This window comes from Lucilia sericata, unplaced genomic scaffold, assembly GCF_015586225.1.
Source record: "Lucilia sericata isolate MDLA Ls3-8-SP2 unplaced genomic scaffold, ASM1558622v1 Contig000206F_arrow, whole genome shotgun sequence".
NCBI lineage: Eukaryota > Metazoa > Arthropoda > Insecta > Diptera > Calliphoridae > Lucilia > Lucilia sericata.
Genome location: NW_023994234.1, coordinates 50,696 through 69,786, shown reverse-complemented (window position 1 = coordinate 69,786; position 19,091 = coordinate 50,696). Strand labels below are relative to the sequence as shown.

Sequence of the window (19,091 nt, the reverse complement as noted above, 5' to 3'; positions counted from 1 at the left end):
ATTTTTAAAAAAGTTAAAAAACCGGGTTATTCGATATTCGAAAAATCGACATTTAGAAAAAACAAGTAAAAGTGTTATATTCGACCATGTCGAATCTTATCAAATCATTGCCGGAATACTGAATACTGGCTTAGAAATACAATTTGATATTATCGAAGCAATTTTCTCTTTTTTTAGATCTATGTATGTTGAATTTTATCACCATATGTCGATATTAATATGAACATCCTATTCGGACGAGGGCTTATGTGCTCTTCCGAATTAAAAATATTATTTTTTTTGATCCAATTTTTATAAACATAAAATACAATAATTATTTGTATCGAATTTCATCGATATAGTCGTTTTTTTTAATTCAGTCATAAGGTTTAAAGTAATTTTCTGAAGGAAACTGATAATGGGAGATTGGATCAGTTATGGACCGATCCTCATCAAATTTAGTCAATTATTGACTGATCCTTATACATTTTTAAAACCAAACAAACTGCATCAATTGAAAGTATCTGTGCAAAATTTCAGCTTGCTAGCTACTTCTATTCGGACTATTTCGTGTTTTTAACAGACAGACGGACATATGCACGGACATGACAAGATCTTCTTAGAATCTAATAAGGACTCCTTTTTGATGGTGGGTATAATAAAATGTGATTTAGTTTTCATAATAAAGCACTTAAGTTCAATTGTAGCTTGAATCAGATATACTAAAGCCATTTATTGTTGAATAAAATTGTGGACATTTAAGTCATATTTTGAAGGGGGCTTTATATAGCGGCTAGGGTCAAATGAGGCCCTATCATTATAAAATTTATAAGGGTCATCCAGACTAGTATAGAACTTGGTTTTGCAGCTTTTTGTCGAGATATGAGTATATTAAACATAATTATGTACTTTAAAGCCCTAAAAGACATAAAGAGTTTAATACAGAAAATGATTATTTGTGTATGTTACGAACATCTGCGGAAATCAAATAAAGCGGTGTAGGGTATTTAAAATGTTTATAAAACTAATCTTGCATCAGATTTGGTAAATAAAACTAATTGCGGTCAATTAATTAAATTAGCAATATTTATATGTATAGGTATCTATTTTTTGCACTAAACTCTAGACAAATTTAATAAAATTCGAATTAATTATAGTTTTCATATCAAACATAACAGTTGTACAGTAGCGAATATGGAAAATATGTTACACAATTTTGTTGTAGTAATGGTGGTAATATTTATGTGTATACCAACAGTAAATTGTAAACTTACAATTTCAAATGGAATTTATTCAAATGAAAATTTTGTGGAATATACTAAATTGGCTGTGTACATGGCTAAACGTTTTATAGGTCCCAAAACAAATACGCTGGTCATCAATGAGAAATGCGATGTTAATTGTCATGAGGAACAAAACTATCAGACGGAACTGCTAAATAGTATTCTATATAATTTAAAGGAAGAATTCGCCATACAGTTGTTTTTCGGCTTTTATAATGATCGATTATGGGATTATAATATATTTATAGTGGACTCGCATGAGTCATTTCTGTAAGTTGTCAACAAGGCGTTTACACTTGAAGAGAAAAAGTTATTCTTTTACAAAGAGGCTCAAGTGTTCCAGAATATTATTTCTAAAGTAGTGCTAACTATATTTATTTATTTTTTTGCAGATTTGTACGCTATAGCTTACCCACCACCTGGGAAGAGCGTTATTTCTACTTTTTCATTTTACTAACTTGGAGCACTGACAATGAAGTAGAACTCAATGAAACTCTTTACAAAATATTTAGTACAGCTTTGAGTTTGAGTGTCAGAAATGTGGTTATAATGAGTAAAGCCTTCAATGGAGATCACATCAGTTTCTACGCTTATGAACTCTTTAATAAAGATCATTGTCTAAATAAGATTATTGTGCGTGAAATTAATCGCTACGAAAATGGAACTCTACTGAATCAATTTTTATTTCCCGATTACATTAATGATTACCACGGTTGTGGGTTAAATGTATCGGCTCATAAAATGGCACCACTTTTAACTTTTAATGGCGATGTAAACAATGAAACACATTTAATGGAGATCAATCGCTTCAGTGGCATTGAAGGTGATATTTTGAAAGTGATAGCCAGGTCTTTAAATTTTAAAATTCGTTTACATTTTCCAAAGGAAAGGAATATAATTAATCATTTCTACGATTCAATGGGTTGTTTTGGAGATGTAAGAAACAGTTTCAAAATAATATTTACTTAATTTTTTTTTGTTCATAGAAGCATCAACTTAGTTGAAAATTAGAAAAATCGGTCCTATATTCCGGAATATATACACTCTAACTTGTTACAATTATTATTTTAGCTGGATAAAGGACGTTCCCAAATTGCCATTGGAGGTTTCAGCTCGAATATGTTGAATAGCGCCAAGTATAGCAAATCCGTAATTTATCATACTACCCCATTTGTATTTGCGATTCGCAGCGGTGTATGTTTCGGTCCAATCAAGCAACTACTCAATCCTTTATGCCCCTCTATATGGACATTTCTACTGATTTTATTTTCTGCATCATTTATTTTTACCAAATTAATACAGACCAAACCAAAAGTACGTGACTTTGTATTTGGGCCGAATAATAAAAAACCAATATATTCAATGTTTGTAATATTCTTCGGCAACTCACTACCAACACGATTAATACCGAGACGAAATTTTGCTCGATTTCTTATGGCTGCCTGGCTACTGCTAACATTCGAAGTACGCAATGGCTATCAGGGCAAAATGTTTGATAGTTTACGTTTTTCGAAAAGTATTCCAATGCCGCAAAGACTTTCACAACTTATAGAACAGGATTACACTTTATTGACACACACATTTAATGATTACTATCCAGCAAATAAAACACAAATCATTACTAACAGCACTAGACGTCTGGATATGCTTCAGATGAGTACTTCAAAATTAACTGCCACTGCTACTTTGGATACTTTGGCTCATTATAATTATAATAATTGGAATACTAGTTCATTGACCTACATCGAGGAAACCATACATTCATTTCCATGTGTCATGTACTTTAGGAAACATTCCATATTACGTTCGAGCATCGATCGAAAATTAAAGTTATTCTCCGATGCCGGTATTATATCACACATTGTAAGGAAGCATGTTCGTAACAAGTTCCTGAAGATGAATACCCATTCACAATTTGTAAGCAGATTGGCAAATCAAAATCTAACAGGATTGTATTTAATAAGTGGCGTCATGTTTTTGATTTCAACAGTTGTGTTTATTCTAGAATTGCTTACCCGTAGGTCGCAAAGATTGGAAAAATTTATGGATATGTTAAATTCATTTTAAGCAATCCTTAGATAGGATGAATTCTATATAGAATAATAACTCTTATTACAAATTTAAAGTGTATGCGAAATATTGTATGTGTATTTTAGGAATATTTTATTAAAAATTTAATATAAATTTAGATTGTAACATTGTGTTTTTACTTGAAATACTAACTATTTATATGCGGCTTTATCTCGGTGAGAAGGGTATATATAAGTTTGTCATTCCGTTTGTAATTTTTAATATTCCGATGCTCTCCTCCGGGTGCATGTTATATCAAGGTAACAAAGAGGTAGCACCTCTTTTCCCCCGGACTAGCAATACCTCTAGTCTGCCAGGACTATAAACTGGTGATGATCAAATGTATCCCCGGCCTTTCCTTGGAATGATTTGAAAAGGGGTTTCAACCAGAGAAGCACATAAACTGGTTGTTGTTGTTGTAGCAGCTGGCTGGGTTGACAATCCTTGGTCGTTGTTCGTTGAACTCCGAGTCGTTCCGGTGCGAAGAATCGATTGTCGTGGGAACGACATAATCTGGTTGGGGTGACCAGTTGCCCGCAGGACTTTATCCCGGCTGGTCACTTGGTTGAGGTTCCATCGTGATCCACGTAGTGGCTGTGGTTTAAACCCTAGAGTGAGTGTGTCGGAAGTTGTTCTCTATAAGTGTGTCGTATGAATGAGAAGTGTGCAACGGTGCAGCAATGGTGAGAGATTAGATAGCTCAAGTATTTGAGCAAAGTGCTTGAACATGTTGAAATCAATTTTCTGAAGATCAAAAATATTCTCGGGACCAAAATCATGTAACTTTGGTTTGGTTGTGCATTAATATACTCAATTCTATTTATAATATTTTATAGTAGTGTATCTTAATAGGGATGGAACGAATGTTCACCTTCGCATGTGCGAAAGCGTATTGTTCTCTTAATTCTTTATATTCGCATTTGCATTCTGTCTGTTCTGCTGGCTGGATTTGAACAAATATGGATTATTCATATTTTTGGGCTAAGGACGGAGGCAAATTGGGCGTTTTAGCTCATAACTACGTCAAATTTAACTGTTAAGGCTCAAGAGACTGACTTTTGTTTAATGTCAGCATCTCTTTAAATATATAAGCATAAGTGACACTGCCGATTTTGGAAATGATCAGGTCTTATTTGATCCCCATACTAAATCTCATTTAGAATCTTAGAAGTGCATAATTGGCGCTTTTATAACCATATATCATTCTTCTAAATTTAAAGAGGATCGGCTCATATTTGACCCTAACATCCATATAAATACTCTTTTAGAGAATTAGTTTTTCATCAATAAATAGCACTCGAAAAAGTGCCACTTTTCCCCATATAAGCGCGTTTACAAACTTTGGCGGCGATGCGCGGGCTCCTATCCTCAAAATAATTGAATAATATTTTACCATATTCCATTTAACTTTAAAATACAATATATTTTCACTATTAGAAGTTGATACGAGAGAAAAGACTATTTTCGACCAACCCTAATGTATAGCTTTATAATTGTTCGCTGATCTTAACATTTTCAGATTAACATGCGGGAAATATCAATATCACTTTCTACAAAAGACTTATCATAACTAAATCGTCTTAGAAATTTCGAAACTTTGCCTTGCGGGCTACCGGTTCCCGTGGTACCAAATTATATGGTTCTCTGGTTCGATCCTATATCAAATCATTCCAAAAAAAGGGCGAGGATATATTTGATCATTAACAGTTTATAGCCCCGACAGACTAGAGGTGCTGGTAGCACCTCTTTTCCCCGGTATTGCAATCACAACAAGATGGGGTCTATCATCATGGTAACATCCCCCAGTGAGAAAAGATCTTGACAATATAAAGCTAAATATTGTCCAAATGTAATACTAACTCACTAACACCTCGAAATATTGGTCCTTATTAAATTCTAACACGATCTTGCTATGTCAGTCTGTCTGTTGAAAGCACAATTTGGTCTGCAATTCTTTCTACAGAGAAAGGTAGAGGGCTGAAATTTTCAACAAAGTGATTCACATTTCCACATATCCTCTACAGATATGGCTCCTGGAAAACATTTCTAACAGTCATAACTATTTTATAAACTCAAGTATAGCAATGATATTCTACTCTATACAAAAATCATAATCCAAATCCAATCCAAAATTTCCCTTTGCCTCCTTATAAAAGTACATATTCTATTAATTGCTTCACTTGCATGTTTTTAAACCATTTCAGTAAAAGATTTTACTTTTTTTTAACAAAGAAAAGTAAAAATGTTTTTATTTCATGTGAATAATTTAGTAAAAATTAAAAATGTTTTAGTGTAAAAAGTATGCAAATATATAATTTCATTTAAAAATTCGACAAAACACATTTATCTAAATTATTCCAAATTTAACCAATTCATAAGTATCTGCAATCGTCTAGATTTCTTCGTTACCAGTTCCAATAAGAACAGAAAAATTGAAATTTGAATCATTATAAAGTAAATGTAGAACAATCCTCTTAAATTTCCCAGTGTTATACGACTTACATCCTGCGACTGAGTATTCATCATAGATTTAAAATTTGAATGAACGTGTCTCTTGGCAATATGTGCAGTTATTCCCGAATCAGTAAATAGTTTTAATTTTTTATCGAAACTATTCTGCAACAATGAATGTTTATTGAAATACATGACACATTGATATGAGTGTATGGTCTCAGCAACAGGTATCAAAGTGGTAATACTATGATTTTGAAATTTATAATAGGCCCAATAGTCCAAAATAACAGCCCCCGTTAAGCGCTTTTCACTTGTTTGTATTTGCTGCAGTGTTGAAAATCTATCTTGCCATATGATAGTTTTATTCATGGGATAGAAACTCGTATATATGGGATTCAATAATGTATAGTCCCGGGCAGTAAGTTCCGCTATAGTTTCAGGTACTGGCATGCGTTTTCCCAGTCTTAAACTATCAAACATTTTACCCAAATAACCAGTTCGTATCTCAAGTGCCAATAACAACCATGACATAAGTATAAATCGGGCAAAATTTCGTTTCGGCATTATTTGATTTGGCATTCCATAACCCAGAAAAGTTATAAACAAATAAAAAGTTGGACTCTTATTTTTGATACCAAATATAAAATCACGCAACTCTGTCATCTTATAACGAATAATTATTTGAATGAATAACGTGGATACACTGAAGAATATTAATATAATAATCCACGCGGGTCCGTCCAAGGGATTTATTAATTGTTTTATGGGTCCAAAATATATATCGTTACGAACCACAAACTTATAGGGAGTTGTGTGATAAACAATTGATTTGGTGAATAGGTGATGATATTCCAATGTTGAACTCAAACCACCAATGGCTATTTTAGAACGTCTAAACTCCAACTGAAAAAATAAACTCATATTAGTTAGAACCATTTAAAAATTTTTAACAAATCTACAACTCTCAGGTAGATGCTTTCGATTCTCCACATAATCGTTTTTTATCGTATTTTATCTGCTCATAATACTTACATCACTAAAACAGCCAGTGGAATTATAACGTAATCCAATCACACTGAAGTTTCGACTAAAACGCATATGAATTTTAAAATTTAATGCCTCTGCAATCAGTTTCAAAATTTCACCCTCTATTCCACCCAAACGTTTCATGTCCATCAAATGAGTTTCATTCTTTAAATCTCCATCAAATGTTATAAATGGCTGTATAAGTTCAGCAGAAATCTTAACGGGACAACCAAACAAATTACTCGCAATTATCGGAAATAATAAATCAAATTTAAGTTGACCATTTTCATAACGATTAACTTCTCGCACCATTATATCTTCAGCACACATATCTGGACTATACAAGTCATACGAATAGAAACTAAAATAATTATACAAACGAGATTTCACCATAACAGCGACGTTTTTCACGTTGAATTTTAAACAAATTTTAAAAATTTCTAATAAATTATAATCCAGAAGATATTCAGAACTCCATGTTAATAAAATAAAGAAGTAATAATCACGTTCATGGGCAGAATAGGGAATTGAAAACTTTAACAATCTAAAATTTTAATTAATAATGTTAATAGATATTTATAATTAATAACTGAAACTCAACTGAAATGTGTCATACGAATCCACCACAAATATATTGTAATCCCAGGGACGATCATCAGTTTCTCCTACAAACAGTTGGACACTAAGGGAATCCTTTAAATTTTCCATTACATTATATACTAGAGTTGAGTGATACTTTTTCATCTCTTTACAAAGATATTCATTTGTAATTAAACTACAGGTCGCAATTTTGGAGATAATTCAATGAAATTTGGCACATGATCTTTTATGGTACCGTAGATGAAGCCTGTTGAAAATGGTTTACTTCGGTCCATTATTTCACCTAGCCCCCATACAACTGAAGCCGCCGAATAGGGCTTTTAAGTTCATAATTATGTTTAATATACTCATATCTCGACAAAAAGCAGCAATAACCAAGTTGTATACAAGACTTGATGACCCCCACGAATTCCATAATAATAGGTTCTCATATGACCCTAGCCCCTATGAAAAGCCCCCATCAAAATTTCACTTAAATGTCCACAATTTTATTCAACAATAAACGGCTTAAGTATGCACAGTGGGGCAGAATGGAAATTTTTTGGAAATAAATCTGGCATTTCTAAACGGCTGATCCGATCGGGATAAAATTTGGCGTGAGCGTAGCCAAGGAGTATTCGAGTTTAAGTTTTGAAGATGAACCCTGCAGATGCCCCAGGGACGGCGCTGTGGCGGCTCAAAGTAGGGTACCTACGACATGTAAAATTTTTAAACTCGTGCCATTTTTTTGTTTTTCACCCAAATACAAAGATTTTTATATTTTGTGAAAGCGCTCGACGAGATCTTGAAAAAACATGCTTGGACATACTACTTATCTCTTATAATATCCGAGTTATAGGCATTTAAAAATTTAGTGATACAAAATTTACCATACCTTGGTCCGCCTTTTTTTGAATACCGGGCGTAATTTTGGACCAAATGGACTAAATTTTTTCTTGTTAGTTAGACAACAAAATTTCCAATAATATACAAAAAATTTCAGATCAATATCGTTTACAGATCCAAAAATATATATTTTTTAATTTAAAAATTCAAAAAATTTTAGATTTTTGGCGTTTTTTTGCCAAAAATGTGTCTTAACTCTTTTATTAATAAAATAAAATTTTTATTAAGAACATATAACAATTTTATAGTTTTCTAAAAGGTATCTTTACGCAGAACGCTTTGGCGTAAAAAACTTGTCCTATTTTTTGAAAATGTTGCCACTGCGTCCTTCCGAATATGACCTATTTTTTATCAAAACTTCAACTTTGGGCGACATGTTCTAAAATCCCAAAGCTGGGATCAGAAAACTGAAAGCAGTTTTGGAAACCTCAATATGTTTTCTATTTACTCCAAAAGTATTTTCCCAGCCCTGAAAGAAATGTGGACCCTATGGGCAAAAAAGTAAAAAATCCCTTTTTTGGGATTTTCATTCCTATTTTTGGGAATTGCGGGATGCCCTTTGACCTTTTCAATTTTTTTTTATTGCATTTTCTTATTTGAAATGACAAATTTAACAAGCGTTGAAAATTTCATTGAGTTTTGTTCATAAATAAAGATTTTGTCATATATTACATATTTGTTTAATTTCTAAAACTATGATTTATATCAAAATTTTAATAGGATCGCAGATAGCTACAACAATTTAGTCCATATTTATCCCTTAATATAATTTTTTAGTTAGATATGGAAATTCTCGACCCTTTACAAAAAATTTCAAGCCAATATCTCAATTACATTCAAAAATATGTTCATTTAAACCTGTGTCCTTTAATTTCATCTTTTTCATATTTTAGTATTAAGTATGACAGCACATATTTAAATCTTATATTTACCTATTTTCTATTTGTTTGCTTATCCTTATAATTGAAAGGTCCTATTATGCTTAAATTTTCAAAAATTTATAACTATTTTTTACCTAAATTTTTTTCGACAGATCATTTCGTTCTGTTTCGTTTATGATCATGTAGGTAAAACTATACAGGTAATGATAATTTCGATTCATTCACTAATAAGAAATATCAATGACTGAATTACAGGTTATAGTAATATAGTCCTAAATGTTAATAGGTAGACAATTCGTAATTTTTTACTTTGGAATACCTGTATCGGAAATGACAAGAATTGGTATATAAGTAAACTTCTCAGATTTTAAGTACCATATTTAATAAATCTACAATGAAGATTACATTATAATACGAAGAGTTGTGTTCCGTTTTATGGAGCATATCTTCAAAAGGGCCAGAAAGAATTGAAGACATTTCAAATTATATAAAAACTACATATAGTAGAAAAGTAGACAAAACAGGCATATCAAAAATTGAAAACTTTTTGATGTAAAAAGTAAGTCTGTGGATGGAAATCAAAAGAAATTTCGATTAAAATTTTGTAGTTGGATGGAAACTACTACGGAAATCTCAACTTACAACACATCAATAGGAGCGCCTTGCAAGTCATACGAAGACTTATGTTCAAGGTAAAAAAAAAGAGGGTCACACAAAAACTTTTTTCAATCTCAAATGATGAAATTGCTGATACATTTAACGAAATGCTGAAAAAGGAAAACCAACATATGGATGTCGTACATATTGCAACTATTCTTCCTAATGCATCACCAAAACGACTTAAGCGAATTGTGGAAAGTATACCAACTCCAACATCATAATCAAATTTTACTGAAGAGGAAGCAATAGCGCTTATGTTGGAACTGGGTCTCAGTCGAAATAAGTACCAAATATTAAGGAAAGCTCTGCATGAAAAAGGACACAATATATTACCATCATACAAGGCGATCCAGGAAAAAAAAAACAAACTATCCTACTAAATCAACAAAAAATAATGAAGAATTGAAAGAACTGAGAGCTGCGGAAAAAAGCAGAATCCAAGAAGAATTTAAAGTTCAGATGGGATTAAACATCGACAAACCACTTTCAAGTTGAGGTAGTACAAATGACGGTAATACGTCGAGAAGGTTTTTTCGTGATTTTGAAATTACTTCAAAAATAACTGGAATCGACAAGGAGTTGCTTCGAAGAGTTAAAACTATTTTAATGGCACTGAATAGTAAACATAAAATTAATGAAAATCGATTTGGGGAATACACATCTAAATTACTTGTATCTCTGTATCCATGGAGGGAACTAACACCAATAGTACACAAAGTATTGTGTCATGGTCAAATAATAATTGAATCGAATATTCTTCCACTTGGAGAGTTAACAGAAGAAGCCCAGGAAGCGAGGAATCGAGATTTTAAGCATGTTCAACTATTCAGCTCAAGAAAATGCTCCAGGCAATCACAGAATGAAGATATTTTTAATAGTTTACTTCTATCTTCTGATCCTGTTCTTTCAACTATGCGAAAAAGATGGATTTGTTATGAAACTCTATCATCTCAAAACAAGGAAGATTTAAAGGACTTATATTACCTTCTGGATATGTATACCGATATGACAGATTATTTTATAGAAAATAAGTAGTGTTAGGAATTAACTATATAAGTAGGTTGTAAGAATTAATTGTATTATGTTTAAGATAAACAGTTCAAATAAAAAAAGCTATTATACTAACGGATGGTATTGTATTAAATTGTGTTTTATATTTCGGTGGACGGGAAAGGTAATTTGTGTGGGGTGATTTAGGTGTTGTTGTGCGTGGCTCATAATAAAATTATAATTTTTTTTATTTTATATACAATATTATAATAAAATAATTAACTAAATAATTTTTAAAAATTGTCCAAATATTTTATTCAACACCAAATGTATGTTCTGTCATACTTAATACTAAAATATGAAAAAGATGAAATTAAAGGACACAGGTTTAAATGAACATATTTTTGAATGTAATTGAGATATTGGCTTGAAATTTTTTGTAAAGGGTCGAGAATTTCCATATCTAACTAAAAAATGATATTAAGGGATAAATATGGACTAAATTGTTGTAGCTATCTGCGATCCTATTAAAATTTCGATATAAATCATAGTTTTAGAAATTAAACAAATATGTAATATATGACAAAATCTTTATTTATGAACAAAACTCAATGAAATTTTCAACGCTTGTTAAATTTGTCATTTCAAATAAGAAAATGCAAAAAAAAAAAAATTGAAAAGGTCAAAGGGCATCCCGCAATTCCCAAAAATAGGAATGAAAATCCCAAAAATGGGATTTTTTACTTTTTTGCCCATAGGGTCCACATTTCTTTCAGGGCTGGGAAAATACTTTTGGAGTAAATAGAAAACATATTGAGGTTTCCAAAACTGCTTTCAGTTTTCTGATCCCAGCTTTGGGATTTTAGAACATGTCGCCCAAAGTTGAAGTTTTGATAAAAAATAGGTCATATTCGGAAGGACGTAGTGGCAACATTTTCAAAAAATAGGACAAGTTTTTTACGCCAAAGCGTTCTGCGTAAAGATACCTTTTAGAAAACTATAAAATTGTTATATGTTCTTAAAGAAAATTTTATTTTATTAATAAAAGATTTAAGACACATTTTTGGCAAAAAACGGCAAAAAATCTAAAATTTTTGAATTTTTTAATTAAAAAACGTATATTTTTGGATCTGTAAATGATATTGTTCTGAAATTTTTTGTATATTATTGGAAATTTTGTTGTCTAACTAACAAGAAAAAAATTAGTCCATTTGGTCCAAAATTACGCCCGGTATTCAAAAAAAGGCGGACCAAGGTATGGTAAATTTTGTATCACTAAATTTTTAAATGCCTATAACTCGGATATTATAAGAGATAAGTAGTATGTCCAAGCATGTTTTTTCAAGATCTCGTCGAGCGCTTTCACAAAATATAAAAATCTTTGTATTTGGGTGAAAAAAAAAATGGCACGAGTTTAAAAATTTTACATGTCGTAGGTACCCTACTTTGAGCCGCCACAGCGCCGTCCCTGGGGCATCTGCAGGGTTCATCTTCAAAACTTAAACTCGAATACTCCTTGGCTACGCTCACGCCAAATTTTATCCCGATCGGATCAGCCGTTTAGAAATGCCAGATTTATTTCCAAAAAATTTCCATTCTGCCCCACTGTGGTATGTATGTATATCTAAGGCAAGATACAATTCAACTTAAATGCTTTATTATGGCAACTAAATTACATTATATTTTTGTCAAATGTTCACGATGTTTTTATTTATTACTTTTGTTCATTTAATTCGTATTATATTTTTGTGCAATAATATTTTGTTTTAATATTTAAGAATCACCCTAATGTTCTTATTGTTTGTTATTTGCCTTTAAAACTAACGGTACAATATTTTTGATCTCTTCTTTGAGTAATTTTGTTACTAATGTTGTTGTTGTTAAATGTTTGAGTAATTTAAATCAAAGCATAAGAAATTTGTAATAGTATGATGAACAAGTGGTTTGACCACTTGTAATAAATCAGTTGCAGTTAAACAACCAAAAAGTCAAGAACTTTTATTTTTCGCAAACATTTTTGGTGACCCCGACGTGATATACAAACGTACGCGTATATGTAAATTTGTGTGTGCTTTCTTAACTGCACTTGAAAAGAAAAATAAATTGTTTTTGTTATTAAAGTAAAAAGTAAAAGTAAACTTTTTAAATATTGTGGTGACTGCAACAACTATGCATCATGATGCTATGCAAAAACTTCTGGAAGCTCAAAGTGCCTTTTTTGAAAAATTCGCTGCGCTACAAATTAATCAACAACAAGTGCCTCAAACTGGTTTATCTCAAACTATGAATTCAACAAATCCATCTGCTGATGTGCGTCTACCAAAATTAAATGTTCCAGTTTTTGATGGAAAATATAGTGATTTCAAATCATTTTTTGACTTGTTCACTAGCTCAATCCACAACAATAATTCACTGGCAGCTGCTCAAAAGTTCCAATATTTAAAAGGATTATTGAAGGATGAACCCGCTAATCTTATACGTCATCTTCAAGTTACTGATCAAAATTATGAAGAAGCCCTGATGAAGCTACAAGAACGCTACGATAAGCCTTCATTAGTGGTTGACTCATTTATTGAAACTTTTTTATATATTCCAAAAGCTGATAACACTGCAAGTCTACGTCATTTATCCAATGTTGCTGATGAGGTGGTAAGAGGTTTGCGAGCACAAGGTGCCGATGCTGAAAAACGTGATCCATGGTTAATTCATATTTTGAGCAAAAAAATTGATCGAGAATCCCTACAAGCTTGGGCAGAACATTGTGGTAAAGTATTATTCCCTTCGCTGGACAGTTTTATCACATTTATTAATAAAAGATGTGATGCTTTGGAACGTTTACCATCTACAAATAAACATTTACAAAAGAGTAAGTCGATTCGCGCTTATACTAGCAACATGAAAAAGGGATGCGTTGTTTGTACCCAAAACCATCATCTCTCTTATTGCCCTACGTTCAATAGAGTTGATACGTCTTCTCGAATTGAAATAATAAAAGAGAAGAATTTGTGCTTTAACTGCCTGAAACCAAATCATCGAGTACAAAACTGTCCGTCAAGAATTACTTGTGAAGTTTGCCATGGTCATCATCACTCTTTAATACATTTGGAGCATAAGCCGGCAGCTAACTCTTCAACTAAGGTAAAAAAGCCAGAGGATGAACTAACAAAAAAGCCAGCTGCTGCTAATACAACCTTCCTCATATCTGAGGATTCTTCGGTGAATTTATCAACATCATCTGAGAAAAGTGTGCCCAAAGATTAAGCCTAGTAAGAAGCCCTTCTAAAATTTACGTAAGTGGACTGGCTAATATGAAGGCTGGAGCAACGAGAGGTAAAGTTCAACTTGAAGTCAAATCTGTACACAGTGAAGAGATATTTTTTATGCAAGCTCATGTATTTAACAATTTAACTTCTAAATTACCATGTACAAATTTAATATTTAATTGCTGGGATGATTTAAAAAACCTACCATTAGCTGATAATAAATTTTATATACCTAAATATATTGATATTATTATTGGATTTTATTACTTTTTCTCATTCATAAAAGAGGGCAGTATTTGGAAAAATGGTAATTTAGTTGCCAAAATACAGCCTTCGGTTGGGTAGTGTGTAGTGGATGTTCGATGGAAGATTCCTTTGCCGTATTCTATACAATGAATTACTATAGTCCAGAAGAGGATATTAATCACTCATTACGTTTATTTTGGGAAATTGAAAGAGTCTGTTATAAAGAACCATCATTAACTAAGGATGATCAAAGGGCTGAAGATTATTATAGAGCTACTACACTGCGAGACAAAAGATATTCAGTGAGATTGCCTTTCAAACATAAGCCCGAATTAGGTATTTCTTATAATGCTGCATTGAGAAGACTTCAAGCTATGGAACGTAAGTTTAAATCTAACGTTATTTTAAAGGATTCTTATTCTGAGTTTATGAGAGAATATCTTAATATGGGACATATGGAACTTATTCCAAAAGATGAGATAAATCGCCCTGCTGCCGAAATATATTATCTACCACACCATGCTGTGTTAAAAGATTCTAGTATTACTACAAAGTTACGTGTTGTTTTTGACGGTTCTAGTAAAACATCAAATGGGAAATCTCTAAATGATAATATTCTAAAAGGTCCCATTTTGCAGCAAGATCTAGTAGCTGTAATATTACGATATAGATAAAAAAAATATTGCTTTTCTGCTGATATAAAACAAATGTTTCGAATGATTGACGTTCAAAAATGTGACCGGGATTATCAGAGAATTTTATGGAGAGAAGATTCTACTGATGAAATACAGCATTATAGACTCACTACAGTAACGTACGGTACCACACCCGCACCATATCTTTCAATACGTACACTTTTGCAGTTGAGCGAAGATGAGCGTGAGCATTTTCCCTTAGCTAGTGAAGCTTTAAAAACGAGTTTTTATGTTGATGATTGTATGGCTGGCTCCAATACAATAGAAGATGCTGCAAAACTAGCGGAACAGTTAAATGAGTTGCTTACGGCTGGCGGCTTTCAATTAAGAAAATGGGCTGCTAATAATAGCAGTGTTCTAAGAAAAATTCCCGAGAGTGATAAATTAGAGAGTATTGTAAAAATCCCCACTGACATAACTATATGTCTACTTGGAGTTATTTGGAAACCTGATATTGACTGCTTTTCATATAAAGTAAAGAATAAGGACTACTGCCTTGACACAAAGAGAAAATTATTATCAGAAATTTCAAAAATCTTCGATCCACTAGGTTGGATTTCACCGGTTATAATTGCTGTTAAGATTATCATTCAAAAAATTTGGCTATTAAGTTTAGATTGGGATGAACACCTTTCATCTGATATTAAATCTGTAGCAGAGCAATTATTTTCTGAATTTTATTTGCTGAATAATATTAACATTCCTAGAATTATTTTCTCCACAGAGTCTATCGTCACTTATCATGGCTTTTGTGATGCATCTAAAGCAGCATATGCAGCCGTCGTATATTGCAGAAAAACATCAGCAGATGGTATAACTTCTACGAATATTGTTATGGCCAAAACTAAAGTGGCACCACTAAGAGTGATTTCTATTCCACGGCTGGAACTCTGTGCTGCCTATCTTTTGACTCAATTATTTGAATATTTAATACCTGTGTTGTCGATAAAAGTGAAAGACATTACTTTCTGGTCAGATAGTAAAACAGTATTGGCATGGTTATCTTCACATCCCAGTAAGTGGAAGACTTTCGTAGCTCATAGAACTGGCTATATATTGGAAACCCTACTTGAGGTCAAATGGAGGTATGTACCTACTAAATTAAATCCTGCTGATTGTGCTAGCAGAGGTGTTAGATCTAGCTATCTAGTCGAAGATGAAATGTGGTTTAAAGGTCCACCATTCCTATTACATGATTCTAGTGAGTGGCCAAAATCAATTAAAGACGTTATAACTGATGAAGAGTTACATGTGGGTAAATTATTTGCATTTCATAATGCAACAACTTCCAAATCGGATGACACCCCTTTAGATGTTTGTGATATTTTAAATAAAAGAATATCTAATTTTCAACGCATGATTCGAGTACTTACTTACTGCTACCGAGCTGTAAAATTCTTGAAATCTAAATCTGGCCATAATTTACCGCTACATGTTGATGAACTAAACCACGCAGAGTATGTTTTATACAAATACCATCAGAACTTGGAATTTCTTGAAGTCATAAAAAATATTAAGAAAAACGTTCCTATAGCTAGCAAAAAGTTAAGAAGATTATCACCATTTCTGGATGAACACGGAATACTGCGTGTAGGAGGGAGACTTTCTAACGCTGATTTACCTTATGATAGTCAACATCAAATCATTCCATCAAAGGATTGTCCTATCACATTTAAAATTGTTCATGCATGTCACTTGAGTAATATGCATGCTGGTGTAACATTAATGATTTCAACCCTACGACAGAAATATTGGATTGTTGGAGCTCGAGAATTAGTTAAACGTGTATATCGCTCGTGTAAAGTTTGCCATCGTTACAGTGCTAGATCTAATGATCAACTAATGGGAGACTTACCTAAATTTCGTGTAAACGCTGCCTATCCATTTTATGAAGTTGGGTGTGACTATGCAGGTCCCCTTATGTATAAACTACATAATGGTCGTAAAGCACCTATTGTAAAGGCCTATGTAGCAGTATTTATTTGCCTAGTTACAAAGGCCATTCACCTGGAGCTGGTTTCTGACCTAAGTTCTGATGCATTCTTAGCTGCATTAGACAGATTCGTTGCAAGAAGAGGACTTTGCGGACACATTCATAGTGACAATGGAACTAACTTTCAAGGAGCTGCTAAAAAACTTGGCGAAATTTACAAATTGGTAAAGAGTTTTGAATTTAATACTAATGTTTCGAACTTTTTGTCTTCTAAAGGTGTACAATGGCATTTTATACCGCCTTCTGCACCACACTTTGGAGGAGCTTGGGAATCCACTGTGAAAAGTATGAAGTATCATCTAAAGAGAACTATTGGTCAAGCTACTTTAAATTATGAGGAATTAACTACACTGTTAACAAGAATTGAAGCACTATTGAATTCTAGACCATTGGTGCAAGCTGACTCCGATGATCTACCCTATATTACTCCTGGTCATTTTTTAGTTGGCAGACCTTTGAATGCTCTACCTGAAGTTGATGTCACCCACCTAAAGACGTCTACTCTTTCTAAATGGCGATTAATTCAACAGTTATCGCAATACTTTTGGTCACGATGGTCTAATGATTATCTTCTGTCACTTCAACCTAGGAAAAAGTGGCAGACAGAAAAATGCAATTTGATGAAAGATGATGTCGTTTTACTACGAGATGAGAACTTGCCTCCCGCATGCTGGAAACTTGGTCGAGTGATAGAAACTCATGCTGGTTCAGATGGCTTAGTCAGAGTGGCTACTATAAAGACTGAAACATCCACATTTAAACGTCCGATTACTAAATTATATCCCTTACCAAAAGAAGATTGAACTTCAATACCTCCGTTCAAGGCTGGCGGAATGTTCACGATGTTTTTATTTATTACTTTTGTTCATTTAATTCGTATTATATTTTTGTGCAATAATATTTTGTTTTAATATTTAAGAATCACCCTAATGTTCTTATTGTTTGTTATTTGCCTTTAAAACTAACGGTACAATATTTTTGATCTCTTCTTTGAGTAATTTTGTTACTAATGTTGTTGTTGTTAAATGTTTGAGTAATTTAAATCAAAGCATAAGAAATTTGTAATAGTATGATGAACAAGTGGTTTGACCACTTGTAATAAATCAGTTGCAGTTAAACAACCAAAAAGTCAAGAACTTTTATTTTTCGCAAACATCAAAGGTGTAGGGTATTATATGGTCGGCCTCGCCCGACTATAATTTCTTACTTGTTTTAACATAGGCTTGTCCTAGGAGAAAGTAAATTGACTCTTTGGGGATAGTAACTACATTTTGTAGAATACAATTGAACAATTGAACAATTTCGGAAATACAATAGAAAAAGAAAAACAAGTTTCAAGACTACTTACGACCAGTAAAATGACGAATGCCTCTGCCTTGGTTTTTGTTGATAGGAGGATGTATACTACATCAAATCCGAAAAAATACATCTAGGCCGCTATCGGGCCTGTTGTACGCTCCTTTTCATGAAAAAAATCACTGAATGTATTATTTTTCGATGTTCAGAAACTCAGTTTCCTGTACGTAATACCTAAGAATTTTCCAATCAGTGTTAGTCAGGAATGTTATTTCCGGAATAATATCACTTCCAAAATGCTTGGATCTATCTACGACGAATGCCTGACAGTGGCAAAGAAATTGGTCCTCTTCACATGCTCTACATTCGTCTAAATTCGCACGTCCAATTTTGTATAAATGTGCTCGTAATCCTGTGTGTTCACTCAGAATACGTACCATCATACTAATTTCAGACTTGCTCTCATTAGGTCACCCCATAGGATCTTTGTGGTTCTACGTACCGTTTCATTATACCAAGAGAGGGATTCTCTCATCCATATTTTTAATTCAGCTTTTGTTGCGTCGAATGATTTTGCGTTTGTCAGGTTAACTACCTCGCCCTTTCATTGCCGACTACTCCCGAGTGGCCTGGTACCCATATGAAGCAAACCTTACCTCTGGGAGAATATTAAGTTAAAGCTTTCTTACAATCCAATACAGTCTTAAATTTAATTTTATCACCTGATATCGCCCTAATTGCCTATCGGTAAATATATTAAGGCCTGTGGG

The 19,091-nt window shown here is 32.8% G+C and overlaps 4 protein-coding genes across 4 annotated transcripts; 3 read left to right on the top strand and 1 right to left on the bottom strand.

Moving 5' to 3' along the window:
• Nucleotides 1-3,325: 3,325 nt before the first annotated feature.
• Nucleotides 3,326-7,520, bottom strand: LOC119602031. Its single transcript, XM_037953355.1, has 5 exons — nucleotides 7,429-7,520; nucleotides 6,819-7,356; nucleotides 6,579-6,689; nucleotides 5,835-6,449; nucleotides 3,326-3,352 (listed from the first exon to the last, which is right to left on the bottom strand). The coding sequence occupies exons 1-5, from the start codon at nucleotides 7,518-7,520 to the stop codon at nucleotides 3,326-3,328; spliced, it is 1,383 nt and encodes a 460-aa protein (XP_037809283.1).
• A 5,477-nt stretch (nucleotides 7,521-12,997) lies between these two features.
• On the top strand, nucleotides 12,998-14,089 carry LOC119602030. The gene has a single exon (XM_037953354.1). The coding sequence runs from the start codon at nucleotides 12,998-13,000 to the stop codon at nucleotides 14,087-14,089; it is 1,092 nt and encodes a 363-aa protein (XP_037809282.1).
• A 394-nt stretch (nucleotides 14,090-14,483) lies between these two features.
• Nucleotides 14,484-15,011, top strand: LOC119602029. Its single transcript, XM_037953353.1, has one exon. It carries the CDS (start codon nucleotides 14,484-14,486, stop codon nucleotides 15,009-15,011), a length of 528 nt encoding a protein of 175 aa, XP_037809281.1.
• Nucleotides 15,012-15,044: 33 nt separating this feature from the next.
• Nucleotides 15,045-17,828, top strand: LOC119602028. The gene has a single exon (XM_037953351.1). The coding sequence runs from the start codon at nucleotides 15,045-15,047 to the stop codon at nucleotides 17,826-17,828; it is 2,784 nt and encodes a 927-aa protein (XP_037809279.1).
• The last annotated feature ends 1,263 nt before the right edge of the window (nucleotides 17,829-19,091 follow it).

What these genes read in the sequence shown, in the direction of transcription:
- LOC119602031 (XM_037953355.1), bottom strand. Translation starts at nt 7,520, where the DNA reads ATGGAAAATTTAAAGGATTCCCTTAGTGTCCAACTGTTTGTAGGAGAA. An exon ending in AATATATTTGTGGTGGATTC is followed by an intron (nt 7,357 to 7,428) that starts GTATGACACATT and finishes TTAAAATTTTAG; the next exon opens with ATTGTTAAAGTTTTCAATTC. An exon ending in CAACTCCCTATAAGTTTGTG is followed by an intron (nt 6,450 to 6,578) that starts GTTCGTAACGAT and finishes ATTCGTTATAAG; the next exon opens with ATGACAGAGTTGCGTGATTT.
- LOC119602030 (XM_037953354.1), top strand. Translation starts at nt 12,998, where the DNA reads ATGCATCATGATGCTATGCAAAAACTTCTGGAAGCTCAAAGTGCCTTT.
- LOC119602029 (XM_037953353.1), top strand. Translation starts at nt 14,484, where the DNA reads ATGAATTACTATAGTCCAGAAGAGGATATTAATCACTCATTACGTTTA.
- LOC119602028 (XM_037953351.1), top strand. Translation starts at nt 15,045, where the DNA reads ATGTTTCGAATGATTGACGTTCAAAAATGTGACCGGGATTATCAGAGA.